Consider the following 24874-nt stretch of genomic DNA (forward strand, 5'->3'; position numbering starts at 1 on the left):
TTAAAATCGAACTAAATTAGTACGAACAGTATTTAAAAAAAAATTAATTTGATCACAATTGGTCTTAGTACAACAACATTTTCAGTGTTCGCCATTTCCTATTATATACTATTTATTTGTTCTTTATATCGTTTCCACATACGAAGTAGCGGGCATTTTGCTAGTCTATCTATTATATAAAAGAGCTTAGTATTGTTGATTGTGTTTAGCTAACTGACCTTTGGTAAATTTAAGCAAATAAAACAAGGGGTTTATTGCTTTTTCATCCCAACGTTTCGTCGCTTGTTTGGCGACTTCTTCAGGGGACTTGTCTATTTAAATATATAAAAATCACAATTTGCAATTTTACAAAAACACCAAGAAAGTACATGAATTAATAACTTACGCACAAACAAAAAATTTTTATGGTGTAACTTACATCCCAGGCCTTTTTGACAACCAAAAATTGCCAAAAATCATAAACAACAACAACATAAGCTTTGCATATAAACCGAACACGACACTAAACACAATATTTTCAAATACAAAAGCCCCAATTGAAAAGCAACAACAAAACAACGTTGTATATCAAATCAACTGCAAAGGAAAAAACGACGATGATTGTAACAAAATATACATCGGGACAACAAAAAGAACTTTAAGCATTAGAATGGGAGAACACAAAACAGATATTGAGAAACAAAAGGAAACGACAGCACTCTCACAACATGCTCTGAGCAAAGGCCACACACCCGACTTTGACAACGTCATAATATTGGACAAAGAACGAAAAGAGAAAAAGAGACTAATGATTGAAAGCTTACGCATTCAACAACATATTGAAAGGACAATGAACATAAAAGAAGACACTGACAACATAAGTGTCAGTTACGGCATTGCAATATTGTAATCTCACTGTGATCTAGCTTTTAATTCTTGTTAATTGTCTTATATGTTTAATTAATATAAAATCAATGTAACAAGATTAAAAATCATTATCGTAAGTTATTAATTCATGTACTTTCTTGGTGTTTTTGTAAAATTGCAAATTGTGATTTTTATATATTTAAATAGACAAGTCCCCTGAAGAAGTCGCCAAACAAGCGACGAAACGTTGGGATGAAAAAGCAATAAACCCCTTGTTTTATTTGCTTAAATTTACCAAAGGTCAGTTAGCTAAACACAATCAACAATAATAAACAACATCTTGACCAAAAACAAACCACAAAAGAGCTTAGTGATGACTGAGTTACTGAGTTGCTGAGTTACTGAGTGACTGACAGATCATCGCCCAGACGAAACCGCTGAAGTTAGAAACCTGAAATTTTGAGAGTGTGTTGCTGTTGGCGTGTAGGGGTGCGATAAGGCCGGGTTTTTGAAAATTCGAACTAGAAGGGTACGAAAAGTACTAAAAGGTACTAAGTATGGTACCCTTTGTATTAGACAAACGGGAAGAGCTAGAATTCTGAAATTTTGCATTAGGGTCACTGATGGAATGTTAGAAAGATTCGACGTCTAAGTGTACTAAAAGTTAGCAAATTTAGTACCAATTGTACATTTTGATCGGGTATAGCTAGAATCTTGAAATTTGGTATGGAAAACAAGGTTGGAAATTGTTGTTTAAAAACGGAAATGGTTTGGGGAATACGCACTCCTACGAAAAGTACTAAATTTAGTACAATTTGTATTTGGGTGAACGGATAGAGCTGGAAACCTGAAATTTGGAATCCAGATTACTGTTGAAAACGAAATGAGGGTCATTTTGGAAAATCGTACTTATGTGTACGAAAAGTACTAAATGGCACTAAATTTAGTACAATTTGGATATGGGTGAACGGATAGTGCTGGAAACCTGAAATTTGGAATAAGGATTACTGTTGAAGTGTAGGATTGAGGTATGGAGGTAGCTTTGGAAATTTGTACTTAGCTGTACGAAAAGTACTAAATTGTACTAAATTTGGATTTGGGTGAATGGATAGAGGTGGAATTCGGAAATTTCGAATTAAGATTACTGTTGAGGAGTAGGATTGAGTTATGGAGACAACATTGGCAATTCGTGCTTATGTGTACGAAAAGTACTAAATTTGGTACAATTTGGATTTGTGTGAACGGATAGAGCTGGAAACCTAAAATTAGGAATAATGATTACTGCTTGAGTATAGGATTGCGATATGGGGTATTTTACGAAATGCGTACTTATGGTTACGGAAAGTACTAAATGGTACTAAGTTTGGTACAATTTTGATTTGGGTGAACAGATAGAGCTGGAATCCTGAAATTTATAATTAAGATTACATTATGGAGTGCAGGATTGGACAGTTTTGGAAATTCGTAGTTATAGGTTCGGAAAGTACTAAATGGTACTAAATTTGGACAATTGGATTTGGGTGAACAGATAGAGCTGGAATCCTGAAATTTATAATTAAGATTACTTATGGAGTTTTGGAAATTCGTACTTATGGGTACGGAAAGTACTAAATGGTACTAAATATTGTACAATATAGATTTGGATAAACGGATACAGCTGGAATCTTAAAAATTTTGAGTTATGTTTATTGTTGGAGAGTAGGATTGAGGAAGTTTTAGAAATTCGTACTTATGGGTACGAAAAGTACTAAATTTGGTACAATGTGGAGTTGGGTGAACGGATAGTGCTGGAATCCTGATATTTGAAATTAAGATTACTGTTGGAGTGTAGGTTTGAGGTGGTTTAAGAAATTCGTACCTATGTGTGCGAAAAGTACAAAATGGTGCTTAATATGATATAATTTAGATTTGGATGGACGGAGAGAGCTGGAATCCTGAAATTTGGAATTTAGATTACGGTTGGAGTCTAGGACTGAAAAATTTTTGGAAGTTCGTACTTATTGTTACGAAAAGTACGAAATGGTACTAAATCTGGTACATTTTAGATTTGGGTGAACGGTTAGAGGCGGAGTCCTGAAATTCGGAATTACTGTTGGGGATAGTTATTGAAATTCGTTCTTTCATACCAAAAGGTATTATGAATAGAGATGGAATTCGGAAATTTGGTATTATAGCCGCTGTTAGTGTGTAGGGTTGAGATATGGAAGTAGTTGTGGTACAGAATTTGGTTCAAATTGTTAATGTGTAAAGGGGTAGAGCTGAAATTGTGAAATTCGGTATTAGTATAGCAGTTGGCGTTTAGATGAAGGCATATAGGTGGAATAGCGAATTGTTGTATGAGGGTTTGTGTTGGTATTATTTTTTGAAATGCATACAAATTCTGAAATTAGGCTGAGGGCTGGCTGATTTATTGTGAAATACTAAATATGGTGTTAAATTTGACGTTGGGTGTAGCAATGAAGCTGGAATTGTATAATTATTGTGTGAAAAGTACAAAATTGCAATAAATTTGGTATTGGGCTAAGGAATAGAAGTGGAATTCCGATTTATTGTTTATTTGTCAGGTTCATTGTTAGAGGTGGTCGTACAATAAGTAATACTAAATATTAAAGCACTGGTATTGAGTGAATCGATACATGAAATTTGTTATGAGAATCACAGTTGAGATTGGATCCGAATGTTTATTAAAATCCGCCTTTAAATGTATGAAAGGTTTCTGCATGTAATACCATTGGCATTGGGTGAACAAGTAGAGCTAAAACTGAAAAATTTGAGCTAAGGTCGTGAACTTTAAAAATTGTACTGAATAGTGTACTATTCACAGTTTATACAGTTGGCCATTCAGAGTTCTGTTAACAACATTTGACAACAAACATAATAGATTGTTCATTATTGTGATTTGATTTCCTTTGTATTTTATGTATTTGACAGCAAACTAAATAGTCAGGGCTAACTAGTTTGGGCTGAATGGCCAACTGTATAAACTGTGGTACTATTGTTTTCATGTTAAAACGAATTCGGTTTCTAAATAATATACTGAAATCAAAAATTCAAACGTATCGTTTCATCAAAATTTGTTTTTATTGTTGTCTCTTCTGAACGTTATAAGAAGGTCATTTAAAAAGGTAGATCTATGTGGCTAATGTTTTACAAGAAGGTTTTTACATCCTGAGAATAAAAAGGCCTAAAATAAAATGCATGGTAGAACAAATATAAGGTAAAGTAAATACTACAACAATTTGTTTTTGTTTGTAACGTTACTGCCAGTTGTATTTGTAAACAAAACAAGGAAATGTCTATAAATTATTGGAATTTAAAAAACTAATAATTTTTCACATTTGGTTGAATATTTTGGAAAACATGAATGAAAATTCGTTACATTTTCAATTTTTATGTTTCCACATCATTCCACTAAATGCAAAATTCCCGCAGAAAGTAGAATTCTGGCAGAAAAGTTTGGGGTCGCTGGAAATTCATAGAAAAACGAGAAGCTGTCTCAATTTTTTGTTTTAAAAATCAAAGAAGCACATCGTCTGCTCCGTCGGAAAAGGTCGTAAGTCCACTTTTTTGGAAATCGCGTTTTTGTTACAAGATGATAGTACAAGTCACAACGACACAAAGAAAATGGTAGTATGTCGCGTTTTTCTATATGTTTTGCCCTTGTCGGAAAAGGTTGTAAGTCCACAAAACGTACAAATTTGAGTACGAAAAGGTCGTAAGTCCACAGGAAAATGTATACTTTAAAAGAATACTACAGCTAATGTAGTTCATATATAATGTTTAACGTCATCCATGGTTGGGGTACAATGTAAAGAACTAGCCTACACTTTTGGATGATAATCGGATGATAGTTGGCGGAGCCTGTGGACCAAACTTTTGAACAAAAATGTGATAATTTCTATATTGCAACGAAAATTTACATTTGAAATCTATTTTCCCCTATAAGCGAACTGATTATGAAAGATGGACTTCTGGCCTTTTCATTGATACAAATTGGGATGCTGTATGTGTTCAAATACCTCATATATTGAAAAATTAAAATAAAAATCAAAAATTTTACTGTCGTATATCTTACTTAACTTATCAACTGGTCATTTGTGGTTTCTCGAGGGGCATTCATAGGACATAGGACATTCACATAACGAGATTAGTGTGTATTCTGAATTCAATAAAGTAATACCTTCTAACGGACGGGCAAGTGCAATGTTTATATTATTAAATGATTCTATAATAATAATTGATTGAAATGTTATTAAACTAAGAAGTCATCATGGTTTTTGCTAACAAAGAGCAGTATGAATTTGGAATGGAATTAGACGATGGTGTCATGGGTCTTGCTCCCTATGGTTTTCACGTTGATTCTGAAAGCTCTGATGATGTCAATACCAAACATCCAAGAAGTAATAGAAACTCTTAATTTCAAAAGACGGACAGACGGTCATGGTTACACCGACTTAGAATTTTACTCTGGTCGGGTCTTATTGCTAAAATATGTACCCAGGATGGGAGAAACGGAATCGTTCGTAAGTTTTATATATAGCGCATTTAAAAAATAGGGCACCGTTTTAACCCGCTCCTCCGAAATTCAACAAAATATTTAGCCTACTTCCACCAAGGGACATTCCTGTGCATAATCTGAAAATTACATGGAACTTAGGGTCGGAGATTCAGCAACCGTTGCCTCGCAAATTAATTTTCTGACCATTACTTTCAAAACTTTTGCAAAAATGCGTTTTTTTAAATAGGGCCTGCCCCCGCCCCCTCAGAAATTCAAAAACAATAAAGCCTATTTTCACCTCGGTTGTTCCTTGTATATTCTCTGAAATTTTCAAAAAAAAAATCGGTTCAGCCGTTTTTGAGTCTATGCGGAACATACAAACATACACACATTGTCTTTTATATATAAGATTTCACACAAAAGTTTTGGTCCATTAAACCCGCTAATAATTATCTCATCGCCATGTTAAATTGCAAGATTATTCTTCGTCTTAAACTGAAATCATTCATAAATCATTCGCTCCGATCGGAATATTACTGCGATCTACAGGACAGCTACAAAGTCGGGTAAAAATTGTGGGTTTGGTCCATTTCACACCTTTTGATCATAACCAACATCTAATGGGGTCACTTCTGGTCGGAACCCGACCTCTCCACAAAATTTCGTGACGATCGGTCCAGATTTGAGGCCTGGAGCTTTATTACAATTGTTAATGGATAGACGGACACACATAGCTAGATCGCTTTATCTCATCAAGATATGAAAAAATGGCAAGGGGAGGGGGTCTACGACGAATACTTCGCGATGTTACACGAATATTGGACAAAACAAACTTATAATAACCTTTCCACATTGTTTTGTAAAGTATTAATATTTTATTTTAAAAACGTCCGTAAATTGTAGGAAAAGGTCGTAAGTCCCTACAAAAATACAAAACTGTACAAGGAAAAGGTCGTAAGTCCAAAGACTTCCAATTATCTCCCAAACGCGATGGAATTTTATCAAACAAAGTACAGATATTGAAGCGCAATAAATAAACGAAAAATACTGCCTTTACCACCATAATAAAATCATTAATACAGAAAGCGCTGGAATGTTTTTTCTTCCTCCTGAAAAATTTATTGAGAGGGACTTACGACCTTTTCCGACGGAGCAGACGACATGTTTATTAGGGCTTTAGTTTTTTTTTTAAATTTTAACAAAATACCTCACATATTAACAAACGTTGTATCGCCTCTACAAGCGGGGATTTACTGCGCGGCTTATCGTTCGAACTTGGAGGAGGTTACATATCATTGATATGAAGAAGTCTTTCTGGGAAATTGTTTTTTCCGAATAATATATTTTTTTCTCTAAAAATATATGTCCCTAATGTACATCGAAATAGAAATAAATGTATAAAATGTCATATGAAATTTGACACTAACGTTACAACCCAGTTCAGCCAGCTGTGTATTGCTGCTACCTTTTCTTATTCTACCATGAATAAAATGTCTCAAAAATTAACTGTTATATAGGGTAACATCTTTTGAATAAAGGTTTTCTACATTTTGATATCACAAATTCCAAAATTCGGTTGGAAAATGTGGATAAGAAATGTGGATAAAATTTTCAAAATACCCATAACGTTCTAATAAAACAATGACTGGAATTTAAAATGTAGGCCGCTGTTGAAGTTTAGATGTGCGATAAGGTCTTTTTTTTAAATTCGAACAAAATGTGTACTTAACCCAATGATTACACATGCAAGTAACTTGCAGACTGTTGCGTATACATATTATAGCCGCAACTTCAATTTTTTCGAACTGACACTTGCATGTGTAAACGTTTCAAAAAAATTGAAGTTACATTCAAAGCACTTACATTGATTACTGACAAGGAAATTTAATCGTCACTGAGGTTGTTAGTTGGTGTGGCAGTGAATATGTTTGAGTGTATTGGTATTTTTCGAACTGTGACTTGCAAGTGTAAACGGCGGCTAAATAAAATTAAATATAAATTCAAAACTTTCTGTTTTCTCCATATTAAATATTGTTTATTTGTATATTATTCCTTTTCCACTTACGAAGTAGCGGGCATTTTGCTAGTGTATATATAAAAGAGCTTAGTGATGAGTGAGTGGGTGACTGACAGATCATTGCCCAGACGAAACGGCTAAAGCTAGAAGCTCGAAATTTTGTTCTGGTGTGTAGGCATGAGATAAACCTGAGTTTTTGGAAATTCAAACTTGAAGGGTACGAAAAGTACTAAAAGATGCTAAATATGGTACCCTTTGTATTAGGCAAACGGGAAGAGCTAGAATTCTGAAATTTGGAACGAGGGTCACTGATAGAGAGGTAGAAAGATGCACCAAAAGGTTTTAGGAAATTCGACCTTTAAGTGTACGAAGAGTTCTAAACTTACTAAGTTTGGTACCAATTCCATATTGTGAACAGTTATAGCTAGAAATTTGAAATTTGGTATGGGAATCAAGGTTGGGAGGTGGTGATAATATGAGGAAATGGTTTTTGGAGATTCGAACTTATGTTTGAGTACTAAATGGTACTAAATATGGTACAATTTAGATTTGGGTGAACGGACAGAGCTGGAAAACCTGAAATTTGGAATTAAGATTACTGTTGCAGTGTAGGGTAATTTTGGAAATTCGAACTTATGTGTACGAAAAGTATTAAATGGTACTAAATTTGGTACCAATTGTATATTTTCAACAGTTATAGCTAGAATTTTAAAATTTGGTATGGGAATCAAGTTTGGGATGTGGTACAAATATATGGAAATTATTTTGGAAGTTCGTACTTATGTACGAAATTCGAACTAAAAGTAAACGAGTAAACTAAAGGTAAACGAGCAGTACTTAAATTAAATAAAATATCAATTAACATAGGTATTAATACATCAAAATTTTCAGTGTCCACCATTTTCATATTATATGTCGTTTATTTGTATATTATTCTCTTTCCGCATACGAAGTAGGGGGCATTTTGCTAGTAAATGAAAATAATTGAATTTATTTTATGTTTGCTCAACGTTTCGTTTGCTTGTTTCCAACTTTTTGAAGAGAGTCTTTTTATTCAATTATTAAATATTTTGCATTATTATTAGTTTCTGACACGTGTCCCTGCGTTTCTCCCTATCAATTGACAGAGACCTGAGGCTTTGATGTCAAAAGGGATAATTTTGTCAGACACATATCTTGGAATTTTGGATTTCTCGTGGAGGCAAAGTTGTAACTCTCGTCCTAAGGAATAATAGTTGTCAACACATAGAATCCATTCGACCTCATCTTCAAGGTCAAAATCGCCAAGTTCCAATTTCCATTAAGGTTTTTTTCTCAGATTTTAGTTTGTAGATATTAAACTGATTAAAATTGAAGCAAACAACCAACTAGAAAAATGTTCGTTAGATCTCAGTAAACAAATTTCTACAACATACGAACTCTGTAGAAACAGAACGGGTAGAAACGGTCATTGAAGAAGAAGGAAACAAATAACAAAATCCACATGGTTTGATACCAAGCATATCTTAGGTGGAACTAACGAAATCACCTGAAGAATAAATCAGTAGACACTTGTTTCTATTGATGTCCTTCTATTCCTGAGTGATAAAGTGTAGTTATTTGTCCAATTTCTATTATTTTAAAAGAATTTTTAATAATGGTACTATTATTTTTTTCGCCAAACTTTTGGAGTTTTAGTGAAAATTGGTTTATATTTTAAAAAAGTTTCGAATTAAAAAATAACAGAAGTCATAGTTATAGATTTTTGTTATTTTTAAATTCTTTAGAGTCGTTTAGATATAAATGTGCATGCAACTTGCAGCATTTGCACATGTAAATGAGAATGCCTGCATAAAATTTTTGTGTGAGGTGGTGCTATTATTTTTTCGCAGCTGTATAAATACTGGCCTCATGTGGGTACACGGAGAACGAAAGGCCAAAATTCCGATGGAGTGAGCAAGTGAAAGGCGACATCAAAAACACAATAATTAAATTTTTATGGAATGTAATGTTCTGTAGAACAAATGTTCTTTACAGGGTATAGTGTATCGAGCAAAGATAGTGGCATTTAATTTCAAGTTATTTTCTTCCTCTATACCACAAAAAACGATCATTAGTAACAGTGAAATTAATTATAATGCAATCTACCCAAAATTAAAATTTTTAATATAAAAACAAATAATTGTGATAAAGTTAATTTAGTTTTAATGTACCTTTAATGGCTGAAAAATATCACGAATTGATAAAAAATGAATAAAATTTATGGAAAATCATTAGTCTTGACTATTAATCAATATTTAAACGTAAATTCATAGGTGAGTACGATATTATAACATGATTTTGACTAAACAGTTTGTAGCAGTTTGAAAAAATCGCACTGGACCATAAGACCAAATCTACGTAAAGCCTATATGTGGGACAATTTTTAATTATGCGTTAAGCGATAATTATTATTTTAATTATAAAAAAATTACTTAAAGCCAAATTTTTCAATAAATTTGGCAGTATCGTTCGAACGGTGACATTGTTAACTTTTGTTCATTAACTATGCAAAAAAATATTCTTCTACAATTTTACATAATTTGTGTAACCATAACCATAGTATTGTCTTCACGCCATTTCAAATTTACAAATCTAAAATGCCAACATCATGATCCAGACTTTGCACAATTCGATGAGTGCCGTTTAAGTGTTAAGAAGCGTGGTGTAATATCGTTGAATATTAAAGTGGGACTCTATCAAACTCCAATAACGAATGTTTCAGTAAGAAAAGATATTAATTATACATTTTTTTAAACACTGTATTTATGAACATCATAAGGTGCACTTCGCGTTTCTGACTACTGGAATTGTACTGAGCAAAAAAAGTCCGCTAGACCCTATGTCTACCGTGAAAATCGAGCATCCCGTTTTTGACTTGCAGTTTTTTATCCACTATTTTAATATTTTGGCATATGGGCAAAAAATTGCAAATTGAGTTTTCCATTTAAAAAAAAACTCAAAAAAAAAACACTTTGATGCTACATGAATTATTTTTGGTACATAGACTAAGAAAAAAAATCGTCAATCCAAATCTGTTTTTGTAACTAACCTTGATCGTTTCGCACAAACTATATGACCGTTTTAATTTGAAGGTTTAGATGTCATTACCGTTAACTCAATTCGAACTCTTGGCGATGATGCAAAAATAATCCCGAAATGTCTAAATGGATTCTCGAAAAAATATCGAAAAATCAAATTTATGAACAAATTTTACGTATATGCAAATATATTTTGTGAAATAGTAGCGCCTATGCATACAAAATATATATATAAAATAATTACAACAGCATCCAGAGATTGTGAGAAATGGAACTAAGCCTATGTCGTGAAGGTCGGAGCTATAATATTCGTGTTATATGCAAAAATGCAAAGACATTTTGAGAAAAAAATATTGTATTTTTCTTATTTTGTTATTTTTGATTTCAGAGGAAATGTTGAAGAAAGAAGTAAAAGTATCAGTCGGCGTTGCCGACAGTGATATACCCTCAGGCTGTGTGAATTGAAACTTTCATCCATTGACAATATCAAATGTAGTACCGGCTACGCAAATTTTGTGGCTTTTTTTTGGAAGTATGAACATTAGGGTTAGTCATTTTTTTAGATTCAAAATCTGTGGAAATAGCATATAAGGCGGGCAAAAACAAGCAGAATTGCGTTTTTACTTTTTCGAAATTGTGAAAAAACGTTCCGCACAAAATGCAATTACTTTAGCTCAAAACCAACTTTTTTATTTGAATTTTTTTGTGATTTTTAAAATTTGATAATATTTTTTTTTTAAGATTTCTCAAGCACTAATCCTCTATATCTTTCAATTATATTGATTTCTTTCGGAAATTCGTATAAATGGTATAGCGGCAAAACAGCTTTTTTTATTTCATTCGGTCTTTTTGCTTTAAAATTTTTGACCCAGTTATCACTGTTTTTTTGGACATTTTTGCAACTTTCTTAAACGACATGGCGATGTGAACACAAACTATGAAAAAATAATTTAAAACTCAAAACGATATAAATTATGTATTATGACATTACTTCTGTATTGTCAAACTTTTATTAGAGCAACTCGTTTAAAATTTTTAAAACTGGGAAATGAAACCGAGTTGCAAATTTTAAAATCGATGTAGCTTAAAAACTAAATGACAGATTTTTAATCAAATTGCATATTTGAAATCGATGCACTAAAACCAACTAAAAAAAAATATTTCCAAGAACAACTATTGCAGAAAAAAATTTCTCAAATTTAAAAATTAAAAAAAAAGTAAACTAAAAACGTTGGTTTTGAGCTAATGTAATTGCATTTTGTGCGGAAGGTTTTTTTACAATTTCGAAAAAGTAAAAACGCAATTCTTATTATTTTTGCCTGCCCTACATGCCATTTCCACAGATTTTTGATATTCGAAAAAAAAAAAATGAAAAAATGGCTAACCCTAATGAACATGTCGACAAAAAATATATTTGGTTTGAAGCTCAAAAGTGTTGCAGAGAATGTATTTGAAGGAATGGACCGACGTAGTCCATTTTGAAAGTGGATCTTATTTAGGGAGTCATTCCTTTCGATTGATATTGGGCCCACCAGTCATTTCAGTTGGTCACCGTATTTTGGACAACTATTTCAGGAAGTATGGACTTGCCCACGAAAAACATAATATCGCTTAAGTACTGGTAGTATAGAGAATGTCGCAAAAAGTCGATCGGAGCAAAATTAACTCAGCTATGAGCGTTGTAAAGGAACAATTTATTGTGATTTGTATGTGGTATAGAAACTTTAAACGCGTGTTTTTTGAAATGGCATTTTTGAAGTCGGTGCCAACGATAGCTCAAATACGCATTGACCGATCTTCATATGGAGACAGATTTTTATACCCTCAGCATTTATGCTAACGAGGGTATATACACTTTCATACGGGAAAAATGTGCTTTAACGAAATAATGGTTTTAGGCCCCCAAGTATGTTTGGACGATTTGGAGTCGATTTAGCAATGTCCGCCCGTCTGTCTGTCTGGCTGGTGCGCACGATAACTCCCGAACGGATGAACCGATTTGGTCCAAAATTTGGCCTTCGTAATATTTTGGCCAAACATAGTTTAAGTTCGAACATAAGCAATATCGGCCCACTCCTTCAGATACCTCCCCCACAACATTTCAAAAATGTTCGGAGAAATTGTTCGCACAACTCTTGAAAGGAGTGACCGATTTGGTCCATACAATACACATCCTAATATATCTACCAGATATAGATTAGGTTCGAATATGGATTATGTTTTTTCACTCCTTCGGGTGCTCTCGAATCACTTTGATTTTTGTTGATACAAATTGCATTTGTTGCCTCAATTACGACGGTAAAAGTTTTTTCAGGGACAAGTCCATACTTCTTGAGAAAACCGCCTGAAAGTTGTAAAAACCCCCTATGGCACCATATGTACTGGCTGGAGAGCACGAAAACTCTCGAAATAACCGATTTGGTCCAAAATTTGGCCTTCCTTATATTTTGTCATAGTTTCGTTTCGAAGATATGCAATACTGGTCCACAATTTCCGGTACTTCCCCCGAATATTAAAAAAAATTAACTTAAATGGTATGCACGATATCTCATGAACAAATTTGATCCAAACTTTTGATCTCCTAATATTTTTTTCCAAATTTAGTTTAACTTCTAAAATGGAGGTACCCTAGGGTACCTCCTCCACAAAAGTTCAATATTTGTGTCCAAGTGTAGTTTAAGATCTGTTCCTTCCTTGCATACTGGCATACTGGTCCAAAAGTTATACGATGACCCACTGAAATGTCTAGTGGGCGCGATATATATCTTTGTAACCCTTTTGAACTTTAATCCTAATCCATATTTTCGTCGGCAAGTTCAAATGTCCAAAAAGGGCACAAAATAGTGAAAGGACCATAAATACATTCGATCTGACCGTAGATAAAAGTTTTCAAGGCTGAGGGTATATCTCTGTCGGCAAAGTCGACTTATACTTTTTTACTTGTTTTTAAATTTGTTGCCTGATTTTTTGACAAAAAAAAAAAATATCACCATTTTAAAAATTTAATGTTGCAAATTGCTTCTAAACACTTCAAATTTTTCCAAACTAAATTTTTTCCCATTTGTCGCTATTTTAAAAGGGAAAAGGCTTGCAAACATGACTAATTTTGGAGAAAAAAGATTATTTTAAAATGAGAAAAAATTGTTATATTAAAAGCGTGGCTTATTTGCAAGATTTTCAAAATATTTTACTTATAATACTGGTAAAAATAAAAATATTTAATGTAGATGTATGGATTTAATTAAAGTTTTAGTTACTTTCCTAGCATATGCAAGAATCGTCACTAGTAACAAAATGAAGCCAATGGTCTGTAGATTTTAAAACTCTCTAGACTTTTTGCTGATATTTGCGGTTTTAGCAGTTATGAACAACAGTTTAGCGCGGTTTTTATGTGTCGAATTTATATTTTTTGAATATTTTTAAGTAAGTTAATTATGCCTTCTTACATTAATGTTCATTAATGTTATGCTATTAGCGATTTCTATTGTCATGGTAGCATGGAGCCGCACTGAAAACTCGTGAAAGAAAAATAAAAGATTTTGGGGGTATGCACTTTAAAAAAATTGTTTCTTGTTTGGGACACCGTAATGTTGCAACACGCCAAAACGTGAAAATTTTCACCGCATTGAGAACCAAAAATACCTTATTACATGAAATTCTGCAGAAAAAGGTGATTAAATCTTATAAAGTATCGAAAAATGGATGGTAACCCTATATGGAGGCTATTGTTAAAAGTGAATCGATGTCACATTTCTTAATGAGGTACTTTTTTGAACTCTGAGATCATTATTAAAACTCATTGGGTTTGAATATTTGGTTAACATCTGCCGAAATAAATCGAGATATATGTATACTATGCAGTAAGAACTCCTGGTACCGGATTACAGCAAATTCGATCAAACAATGTGTTTGCAACAGTTAAATACTTTAATTCAGAATGATTCGTTACATGGGAATTAAGCGAAAACTTGTACCAAGGACTACAATATTTTTCTAGGAGTTTTCTTAGGCCACTAGGACACATTGATAAAAATTTCATTTCGATATATTATCTAGAAGTATTTTTGTCACACCTTCCCTTGTAAACTGTGACTTTGGGTTATGATGACGTTATTATCACAGGGGATTTCAATTCAAATATTATTGTTGACTCTACTCTTTTAGATAATATGTTAGCGACGTGTCTTTTTCCTGTTAACTACACAACCCCCACACATTTCTCATCAACAACCAATACACTCTTAGATTTGTTTTTTGTAAATAATACTCAAAATATTTTACTTTATGAACAGATATGTGCCCCCTGCTTCTCTAGGCATGATCTCATATATCTAGCCTACGACTTTTCCGTGAGTAAAGAAGAGGCGAATATTTGGCATAGGGATTTTAAAAATTTGAATTATGCAGACCTTAGTTATAAAGTGTCACAAATCAACTGGAACGAACTGTATACGTTTACTTCAGTCGATCAACAAGTATGTTTTCTCCAAGACAATATTATCAGTCTTTATAACGCTACTGTTCCCATCAAATACAAACGTCCAACATCAAATAACAAATCATGGTTTAATTCCAGAATAAAAAATCTAATAGATGAAAGGGATCTAGCGTACTCTAGATGGAAACGGTTAAAAACACCGGAACTTTACGAAGAATTTCGCCATGCTAGAAGGGTTGTTAATCGTTACATTAATGCTGCAAAAAGAGAATATTACTCCACGAAATTCAGTTCAGCTATTGACTCGAAAAGTACGTGGAAGGCCATACGTGACATTGGAATTGGAAAACCTAAGTCATATACAAAGTACCAAGGAGACTTGGATGATTTAAATAAAAAATTTGTAGACATTCCTACTATTACTACTGATTCTTCATTTTACTGACAAGTTTCTCACGTGTGAAATCAAACGCCATAGGTCTTGATGGCATCGATCCAAAGTTTGTACGTATTTTACTTCCCCACCTTCTACCTTTTTTACCCACCTATTTAATAGTATCCTTACTTCAAGCGTGTAACCAACCGTTTGGAAGCATGCAAAAATTATTCCAATTCCAAAATCAAATGTTGAGTTTCGTCCTATCTTAATTCTTTGCTATTTATCAAAAGTTTTTGAGAAAATTTTACATTCCCAAATGTCCGAGTACCTCCATAACGAATCAATGTTGTCTGATATGCAATCAGGTTTTTGTCCCAATCACAGTTGCATTAGCGCCTTACTTGAAGTGTCAGAATCCATTCGAAGTGATATCGATGATAATAAAGTCAGCTTTCTCGTGCTTCTCGATCACTCTAAGGCCTTTGATTTTGTAGACCACTTATTTTTATGTATGAAGCTTAAAAGTTTCTTTAAGTTCTCATCAACTGCATCAAACCTCATAATGTCTTACCTCAGTGACCGACTACAATCAGTCTATGTGGAAGATTCAAAATCTAACCCATTGTTAGTTTCAAAGGGAGTTCCACAAGGCTCAATAATAGGCCCATTATTGTTTTCCTTGTATGCTAATGATTTACCCCTTCAACTGATTCATAGTAAAATTGTTATGTACGCAGATGATGTTCAAATATTTTTAAGTGATTATGTTAAAAATGCCAGCGATTGTCTAACAAAACTAAATGAAGACCTTTCTAACGTTTTCAAGTGGGCCTCTGCAAACGGTTTACTGTTAAACCCACAAAAATCGAAATGTCTTGTCATCCACAAGAACAAACATTTGTCTCTTCATAATACTGACATTTTCATAAACCAACAAAGAATTTCTGTTGTCTCGAACGCAAAAAAACTTGGGTGTAATTTTTAACAGCACGCTAACTTGGTCAAACCATATTAACGTTGTTGCAGGACTAACGCATGCAAAGCTGCGTACTTTATGGACGACACAATCTTTCACGCCTTTTAAAATTCGATTACTATTGGCCAAAACTTTTCTAGTACCAAGCCTAATTTATGGTTGCGAACTTTTCGCCAACTCAGATTCACTAAGTCAACGAAAACTAAATGTTGCTTTAAACAACATTACTCGATATGTATATGGCTTGAAACGATCGCAACCTGTATCGCTTCTTGCTTATACACTTTATGACTGTACATTTAAAACATATCTTGCAATTAGATCCCTGATATTTCTGCACAAAATCATAACCAGTCACAAACCGAAAAAACTTTACGACAAATTAATTTTCAATCGGCCTAGCAGAGGTAGACGTTTAGTACCCTTTATACGACGGAGTTTGCTTTCCGAACAGCACTTCTATATCTTTTCTATACGTCTTTGGAATACTCTCCCCCATAATATCCAAAGCATCAACAATGCGTTCTTGTTTAAAAAAAGGATCTTTAATTTCTTACCCTCGTTAAATGTTTAAAAACTTGCTAATACTTTTTCTTTTTTTTCCTTTTACTTTCAATTAAAAATACGTTTGTACCAATTTTTAATTTTGATATTTATTTATTTCTTTAATTAATTTCTCAATTTAAATTATATTTAAATTATTACTTAAATTAAATTGGATATTGTATATTTTTATATAATCCTGCACTATAATTATAAGAATTAATTTCTTGTTGTGTAGGTGTTTAATAAATAAATAAATTACAAATTAAAGTGCCACCACTGTGAGATGGACGGACATTGCTAAATCGACTCTAAATTGTCAAAAAATACTAGGATCTAAAACCATTATTTCGATAAGGCACATTTTGCCGTATGAAAGTGTATGTACTCTCGTTAGAATAAATGGTGAGGGTATAAAAATGTAAGGAAGATATTCGGTTGCAACCAATTTTTGCCTTATAGTTTTCTATTGGCGAATATTTTTGACATCGTGTGCATCTGATTTTCCAATACGGCGAATTATTCTTTTTATTGATATACACTTTATGAAATTCTATTTGACCACGATATATGTATCTCATCTGTTGCAAGGTAGGCTTCTTACCATGAGTGCTCCCCGATTCATATAAGCTCAATGATATGGGACCTACAGTTTATCGCCGAGTCCGAACGGTCTGTTCTAAAGACACGACTTGTAGAGAAGTTTTATATGGTTGAAATACTCAGGAAATGCCCCCAACATCACTGAGGGGTATTTTGCCACCGTTGAACATTTTTTGATGTTGCCCGGTCGGGGAATCGAACCCACGACTTTCAGCGTGCAAGGCGGGTGTGCATACCACTGTACCACGGTGGAATATTTGGGTGCAAAAACAGTAAAATTTTCATAATTTCCAGAAAGTCACCGTTAAAAAATACAAAATCCTATACAGTTTCAGTGTTATTCGCACCCAGTTTTGAGGACAAATTATTATATCTCCGGATTTTTATACCCTCAGCATTTATACTACCGAGGGTATATACATTTTCATGCGGGCAAAATGTGATCGAAATAATCGTTTTAGACCCCAAGTATGTTTGGACGAAATCCGTTTCAAACAATTTGGAGTTGGTTTAGCCAAGTCCGTCCGTCTGTCTGTCTGGCTGGTTGGTGCGCACGATAACTCTCGAACGGATGAACCGATTTATTCCAAATATTTGTCCAAACTTAGTTTAAGTTCGAAGATGGGTTATATCCACTCCTTCCGGTACCTCCCCCACAAAAGTTTGAAAATGTTCGGAAAATTTGTGCGCACGATAACTCTTTGCACATCGTGAAATTTCTACCAGACTTAGATGAGGTTCCAATACGGACTCAATCGGTCCACTCTTTCGGGTACCTCCCACACAAAATTTTGGAAAAGTTCAGTTTAGGACCTGCTCTCGAATCGCTTTGATTTTTGTTGTAGCATCTTGTATTCCCTCCCCCCATATGACGCTTTAAGTTTCATCAAGGACAAGTCCATACTTCCTGAGAAATTAGCCTAAAACGTACAAAAAAAACACACTATGACATCGTGTGTAGTGTTTAGAGCGCAATATAACTCTCGAACGGATCTGCCGATTCGGTCCAATAGGTGGCCTTCGTAATATTTTGTGCCAACTTAGTTTAAGTTCGATGATAAGTCAAATCGGTACACTCCTTCAGGTATCTCCCTCACAAAACATATTTTTGTGTTAGAACATATTTTTATGGGTGGAGAGAGGATGTTTGTCAAAGAGAGTAATAGCAGTGCTCTCGCGGCTGTTTTATAATAAAGCGCTGTGTGTATGTTATAATAGAAGACGTAGAAGCGAATAAGGGGGGCTTTGGTGGCGTGTATGCGTCAAACACGTGTGTTTCTTGTCTTGTTAGCTAGCGAAGAGGAAACGAAAAAATGGTATGCATTATCTTGTTCATTTTCTTCAGTTTTTTAAATATCATCGATACGGTAAAGTGAGTGAATAAATCAGTGTTTATACCCTCAGCATTTATGTTAACGCGGGTATATACACTAGGGTTATGACTTTTTTACAACCTCATATCCCTGTATCATAGCGTGATGAGTTTTGCCATAAGATAACATAAAATCATAATTATAAGGTGATTCGGTGAAAAAACCTCACGCACAAAATGATTTTAAAATTTGAATTTTTCAAAATTATGGACAATTTTTTGAAGTCACTGTAAGCAGATATATACAGTCGGACCTCGATTATCCGTGATGATCGGGACCGGAGGCATTACGGATAATCGATTTTCCCGGATAATGGAGGCAATACTTTTATGCAGTTTTTGAACATATTTTTAAGTAAAAATGGCATAGTATTGTGCAATAATATGAAAATCTGCAATTTTTATTAAATTTGTTACTGTAATCCACCAAATTTTAGAAGGATACATAATATCATCATCATCAGTTTCATCTCAATTGACTTTGTCCCATGGTTTTTGTGATACCATAAATACACAAATTGTATAATATGAGAAAATTTCCAGTTTTCGTTTGTTTACCTTTTGCTTGCTTAACCAAATTAATTGGAAATTGTGCTTTTTCTCCCGAGTAATGCAGTTTATAACGAAAAAATAGAGGAAATGGAAAAAAGTCCAGCATTTTTTTCTATCACTGATCACGATTAACGGATAATCGAGGTTCAACTGTAATTGAAAATAAATTTTAGAGTCACATGAGATAATTAAACTGACATAAAATTTATTTCTCACTAATTTTCTTCAATTCTGAGAATCGTAAAAATGTCGTAAATGCTTTTATTTAAAGATATAATTTTTTAACAAAACACAAAAAATTTAAATTTTTTTCAAAGTGGTTTGTGCATGACCTTTTTCAATATTTGAATGAAATAAACATTATTATAGTTATTAGTAGGCTTATATTTATTCATTCGTGCATTCAACATTTTTTTTTTCATTTCATACATTTTTTCAAAAAATTACATTTTTAAAATCGATTTGTGCGTGAACTTTTTTTATATTTCAATGGAATAAACGATAGCGTAGTGATTATTAGGCAAAAGTTCATTCATCCCTGCTACAGGAAATCATTTTTGAGAAAAAATGTCAAAAAGTCATTACCCTAATATACACTATCATACGGGCAAAATGTGCCTCATCGAAATAATGGTTTTAGACCCCAAGTATGTTTGGACGAAATGTGTTTCAGATAATTTGTAGTCGATTGAGCAATGTCCGTCCATCTTTCTGTCTGTATGGCTGGCTGGAGCGCACGATAACTCTCGAACGGATCAACCGATTCAATCCAAAATTTGGCTTTGGTAATATTTTGTGCAAACTTAGTTAAGTTCGAAGATTTGTTATATCGATCCACTCCTTCTGATACCTCCCCCACAAATGTTCAAAAATGTTCGGAAAATTTCCATACTTTGCATATCGTAAAATTTCTACCCGACTTATATGAGGTTCCAATATGGACTCAATCGGTCCACATCTTTGGGTACCTCCCACACAAAATTTCGGAAAAGTTTGGTTTAGGACCTGCTCTCGAATCGCTATGATCTTTGTTGTAACCACTTTTATTCACCGCCCAATATACAACGGTTTCAAGTTTCATCTGGAGCAAGTATATACTTCCTGAGAAAATAGCCTGAAAGATGCAAAAAGCCCCTATAACACCGTATGTAGTGGATGGAGCGCAAGATAAATCTCGAACGGATCTGCCGATTCGGTCCAAAATTTTGCCTTCGTAATATTTTGTCCAAACATAGTTTAAATTCGAAGATAAGCCATGTCGGTCCACTCCTTCAGGAACCTCCCTCACAAAAGTTCGAAAATGTCCGGAAAATTTGTGCGCACGATAATTCTTGAAGGAAGTAACCGATTTGATCCATACTTTGCACATCGTGAAATTTCTACTAAACTTTGATAAGGTTCCAAAATGGACTCAATCGGTCCATTCCTTCGGGTACCTCCCACACAAAATTTCGGATAAGTTCAGATTAGGACCAGTTCTCGAATCGCTTTGATTTTTGTTGCAACAACTTTCATTCATTCCCCCCCATACGACGGTACAAGGTTAATCAGGGTCAAGTCCATACTTCCTGAGAAAATAGCCTGAAAGATGCAAAAAGCCCCTATAACACCGTATGTAGTGGATGGAGCGCAAGATAACTCTCGAACGGATCTGCGGATTCGGTCCAAAATTTGGCCTTCGTAATATTTTGTCCAAACATTTTAAAATTCGAAGATAAGCCATATCGGTCCACTCCTTCAGGTACCTCCTCACAAAAGTTCAAAAATGTTTGGAAAATTTGTGCGCACTCTTGAAGGGAGTGACCGATGAAATCCATACTTTGCAAATCCTAATATATCTCCAGATATAGATCAGATTCGACTATGGGCTATATTTGTCTACACCTTCTGGTACCTCTCACACAAAATTTCGGATAAGTTCACTTTAAGACCTGCTCTCGAATCACTTTGATTTTTGTTGAAGCGATTTGCATTCGCTACCTCCATTACGACGGTAAAAGTGTTTTCAGGGGCAAGTCCATATTTCTTCGGTCTCCTAATATTTTGTCAAAATTTAGTTTAACTTCTAAAATGGGCCATATCGGTCCTCTCTAAGGATACCTCCCCCAGAAAGGTTCAACATTTGTCTCTTAGTGCAGTTAATTCCTAATCCACATTTTTGTCGGCAAGTTCAAATGTCCAAAAAAGGCTGAGGGTGTATATCTGTCGGCAAAGCCGACTGACACTTTTTTACTTGTTTTTTTTTTTTTTTTTGTATTTTCTTAAAGAAATTGTGCTTTTTAGTAAATTAAATGCCAAATACATCTTATAATTGAATCGAAAAGGTGAATGGAATTATTTTATTAGGCAAAGAAGGAATCGCATTTAATAATGGTAATTACATACATACATATGTATATTTGAAGTATGGTACATGCATATTTATTTATTACATTACATAATCATTTGATTCCAGATGCCGATTTCCCTCTGATGAATTCAACTTTGAGGAAAATGTGTTTTATTTCACAACTAAGGAGAAGCGTTCATCGATGTTTCTATATATATATTTTTTTCTTTTTAAAAGTGTGACTATTTACAAATTTTTTTAATTGAGTTTTTCTTTTATTAAAGTTTGTTATGTATTTCTTTGGAATTTTGTATGTACCTATATGTCTGTTTTTTCTTTGCCTTTCAATAAACAACCACCATTTATAAATGTGTGTATATAATGGAAATAGCCAGTGAGCGCTTACTGAGAGCAAGTGAGCATGTACTTCAATGTGTTTTACATTGAAATTTACGCTCCCTTGCTCTCAGTAACCGCCCACTGATGCATGTATTTGTTGTTTGTGGCTTTTGGGTTTGTATTTGCTTGCACCCAAACATATAATTTGTTTGCACCCAAACATATATTTGTTTGCAGGACCCAATCATGTTATGTTTGGGACTGCTTGCAAGCAAATATATGTTTGAGCAAAATATGTTTGGGACATATGTTAGAGGGGCCTTTTTTTCTGTGTGTATAATTAAATGTCAAAAACATAATATCAAGATCTTTATAGTTTGATATGAAATTAAAGAAATATGTATTTTACTTTCTGACTAATTTTAAGCTACAACAATCGTTCATAACATGTGGTATTTTTTTTTTTTTTTTTTTTTTGAAAAGTTAATATTTTAAATTTCTAAATATGAACCCTTATGACAAACTGATCAGATTTCTTAGTAATACTGCATACTTTTTCACTTTACAGCTAAATATGGCAATTTATAAGCGAGCAAATGGTTATCGTCCATTTCTGTACAACTTTACCAACGATATTTGTCAGTTCTTCTTGCATCCCTATCGTTATCCGGTTGTGAGGGTTTTATTGTCAACTTTTATGATGAATTCAAACATTAATCACACTTGTCCTTATGAGGTAGGTAATGTATCATAAAATTACAACGGAATATTTATTGTAATATTTTATTTTATTTTTTAATTTCAGGACGATATTATTGTAAAAGATTTGGTATTCGATGAAAATATGTTCAGTCTACTTCCTCTGCCCGATGGCCAGTATATGTATAAGCTGATTGTGTTCGCTTACAATGATCGTAAGGCTACAGTTGAAGTAATGTTTAAAGTATACGAATAAAAAATTTGAGTTCTCTAAAATGCCTTCCGTTGCATTCTACGTTTTAAATATACATAAATGTGTTAATATGTTTCTGCTTGAAAAATTTCATTCCATTTGCATATTGTATTTCTGGTAAATTATTATTACTGTAGTCTGCTTGTTTATTAAAATAAATAAAAATTGCGCTTTTATGTATTTACTAGCAAAGTGCCCGCTACTTCGTATGCGGAAAGGATATAAAAAACAAATAAACAGTATAAAATATGAAAATGGCGAACACTGAAAATTTTATTGCACTAATACCAATTTTAATCAATATTTATTGTTATTTTAGTACTGTTCGAATCCTCTTTAGTTCGATTTGAAAAAGATCAGCAGTATCTCACCCTTACATATTAACAGCGATACCAACTTTGCACACCAATACTCACCCTAAATCCAAAGAATACAGATTTCAGCACTGTCTCTACACCCAACAACAAATTGAGTGCCATTAAGTACTCTTCGTACCCATAAGTACGAATTTCCAAAACTACCTCAATCCTACTCTTCAACAATAATCTCAATTCCAAATTTCAGGATTCCAGATTCCAAATCCCAATTGTACGAAATGTAATACTTTTCGTTCTCATAAGTACGAATTTCCAAAACAACCACAATCCTACACTCCAACAAAAATCTCAATTCCACATTTCAGGATTCCAGTTTTATCCATTCACCCAAATCCCCATTGTACAAAATTTAGTACCATTTAGTACTTTTTGTACTCTAAGTACGAATTTCCAAAACTCCTTAGTTCTACACTGCAACAGTAATGTCAATTCCGAATTTGAGGATTCCAGCTCTATCCGTTCACCCAAATCCAATTTGTACTATATATAGTACCATTTAGCACTGTTCGTACACATAAGTAAAAATTTCCAAGAGTACCTCAATTCTATACTTCAACAATAATCTCAATTACGAATTCAGGATTCGTTCACTCAAATCACCATCGAACCAAATTTTGTACCATTTAGTACTTTGGTCACTTCATCAGCGACACTCAGTCTAAATTTGAGGAATCAAGCTCTATCCGTTCACCCAAATACAAATTGTACTAAATTTACTACCACTTAGTACTGTTCGTACACATAAGTACGAATTTCCAAAACTTCCTCAATCCTACACTCACCAGTAGTCTCAGCTTCAAATTTCGAGATTCCAACTCTATCTGTTCACCCAAATCGTAATTGTACCAAATTTAGTACCACTTAGTACTTTTCGTACCCATAAGTACGAATTTTCAAAACTATTTCCATTCTATTCTCTAACATCAGCCTTAATTCAAATTTCAGGATTCCAGCTCTATCCGTTCGCCTAAATCGTAATTGTTCCAAATTTAGTATCATTTAGTACTTTTCGTACCCATAAGTACGAATATTCAAAACTACTTTCGTTCTACTCTCCAAGAATAGCCTTAGTTCAAAATTTCAGGATTCCAGCTCCATCCGTTCGCCCAAATCGTAATTGTACCAAACTTAGTATCATTTAGTACTTTTCGTACCCATAAATACGAATTTTCAAAACTACTTCCGTTCCACTCTCTAATAGCAGCCTTAATTCAAATTTAAGGATTCCAGCTCTATCCGTTCGCGTAAATCGTAATTGTTCCAAATTTAGTATCATGTAGAACTTTTCGTATCCATAAGTACGAATTTTCAAAACTACTTTCATGCTACTCTCCAACAGTAGCCTTATTTCAAAATTTTAGGATTCCAGCTCTATCTATTCGCCCAAATCGTAATTGTACCAAATGCAGTACCATATAGTAATTTTCGTACCCATAAGTACGAATTTTCAAAACTACTTTCGTTCTACTCTCCAACAGTAGCCTAGGTCAAAATTTCAGGATTCCAGCTCCATCCGTTCGCCCAAATCGTAATTGTACCAAATTTAGTACTTTTCGTACCCATAAGAACGAATTTTAAAAACTACTTCCATTCT

General features: G+C 33.7%; 1 protein-coding gene across 1 annotated transcript; it reads left to right on the forward strand.

Moving 5' to 3' along the window:
• The first annotated feature begins 649 nt into the window (after window positions 1-649).
• On the forward strand, window positions 650-22906 carry LOC141398345 (uncharacterized). Its single transcript, XM_073975633.1, has 3 exons — window positions 650-862; window positions 22520-22687; window positions 22757-22906. The coding sequence occupies exons 1-3, from the start codon at window positions 650-652 to the stop codon at window positions 22904-22906; spliced, it is 531 nt and encodes a 176-aa protein (XP_073831734.1).
• The last annotated feature ends 1968 nt before the right edge of the window (window positions 22907-24874 follow it).

The sequence above is a fragment of the Musca autumnalis genome, unplaced genomic scaffold (genome assembly GCF_047663935.1).
Source record: "Musca autumnalis isolate F117 unplaced genomic scaffold, ASM4766393v1 scaffold_3, whole genome shotgun sequence".
Classification (NCBI taxonomy): Eukaryota; Metazoa; Arthropoda; class Insecta; order Diptera; family Muscidae; genus Musca; species Musca autumnalis.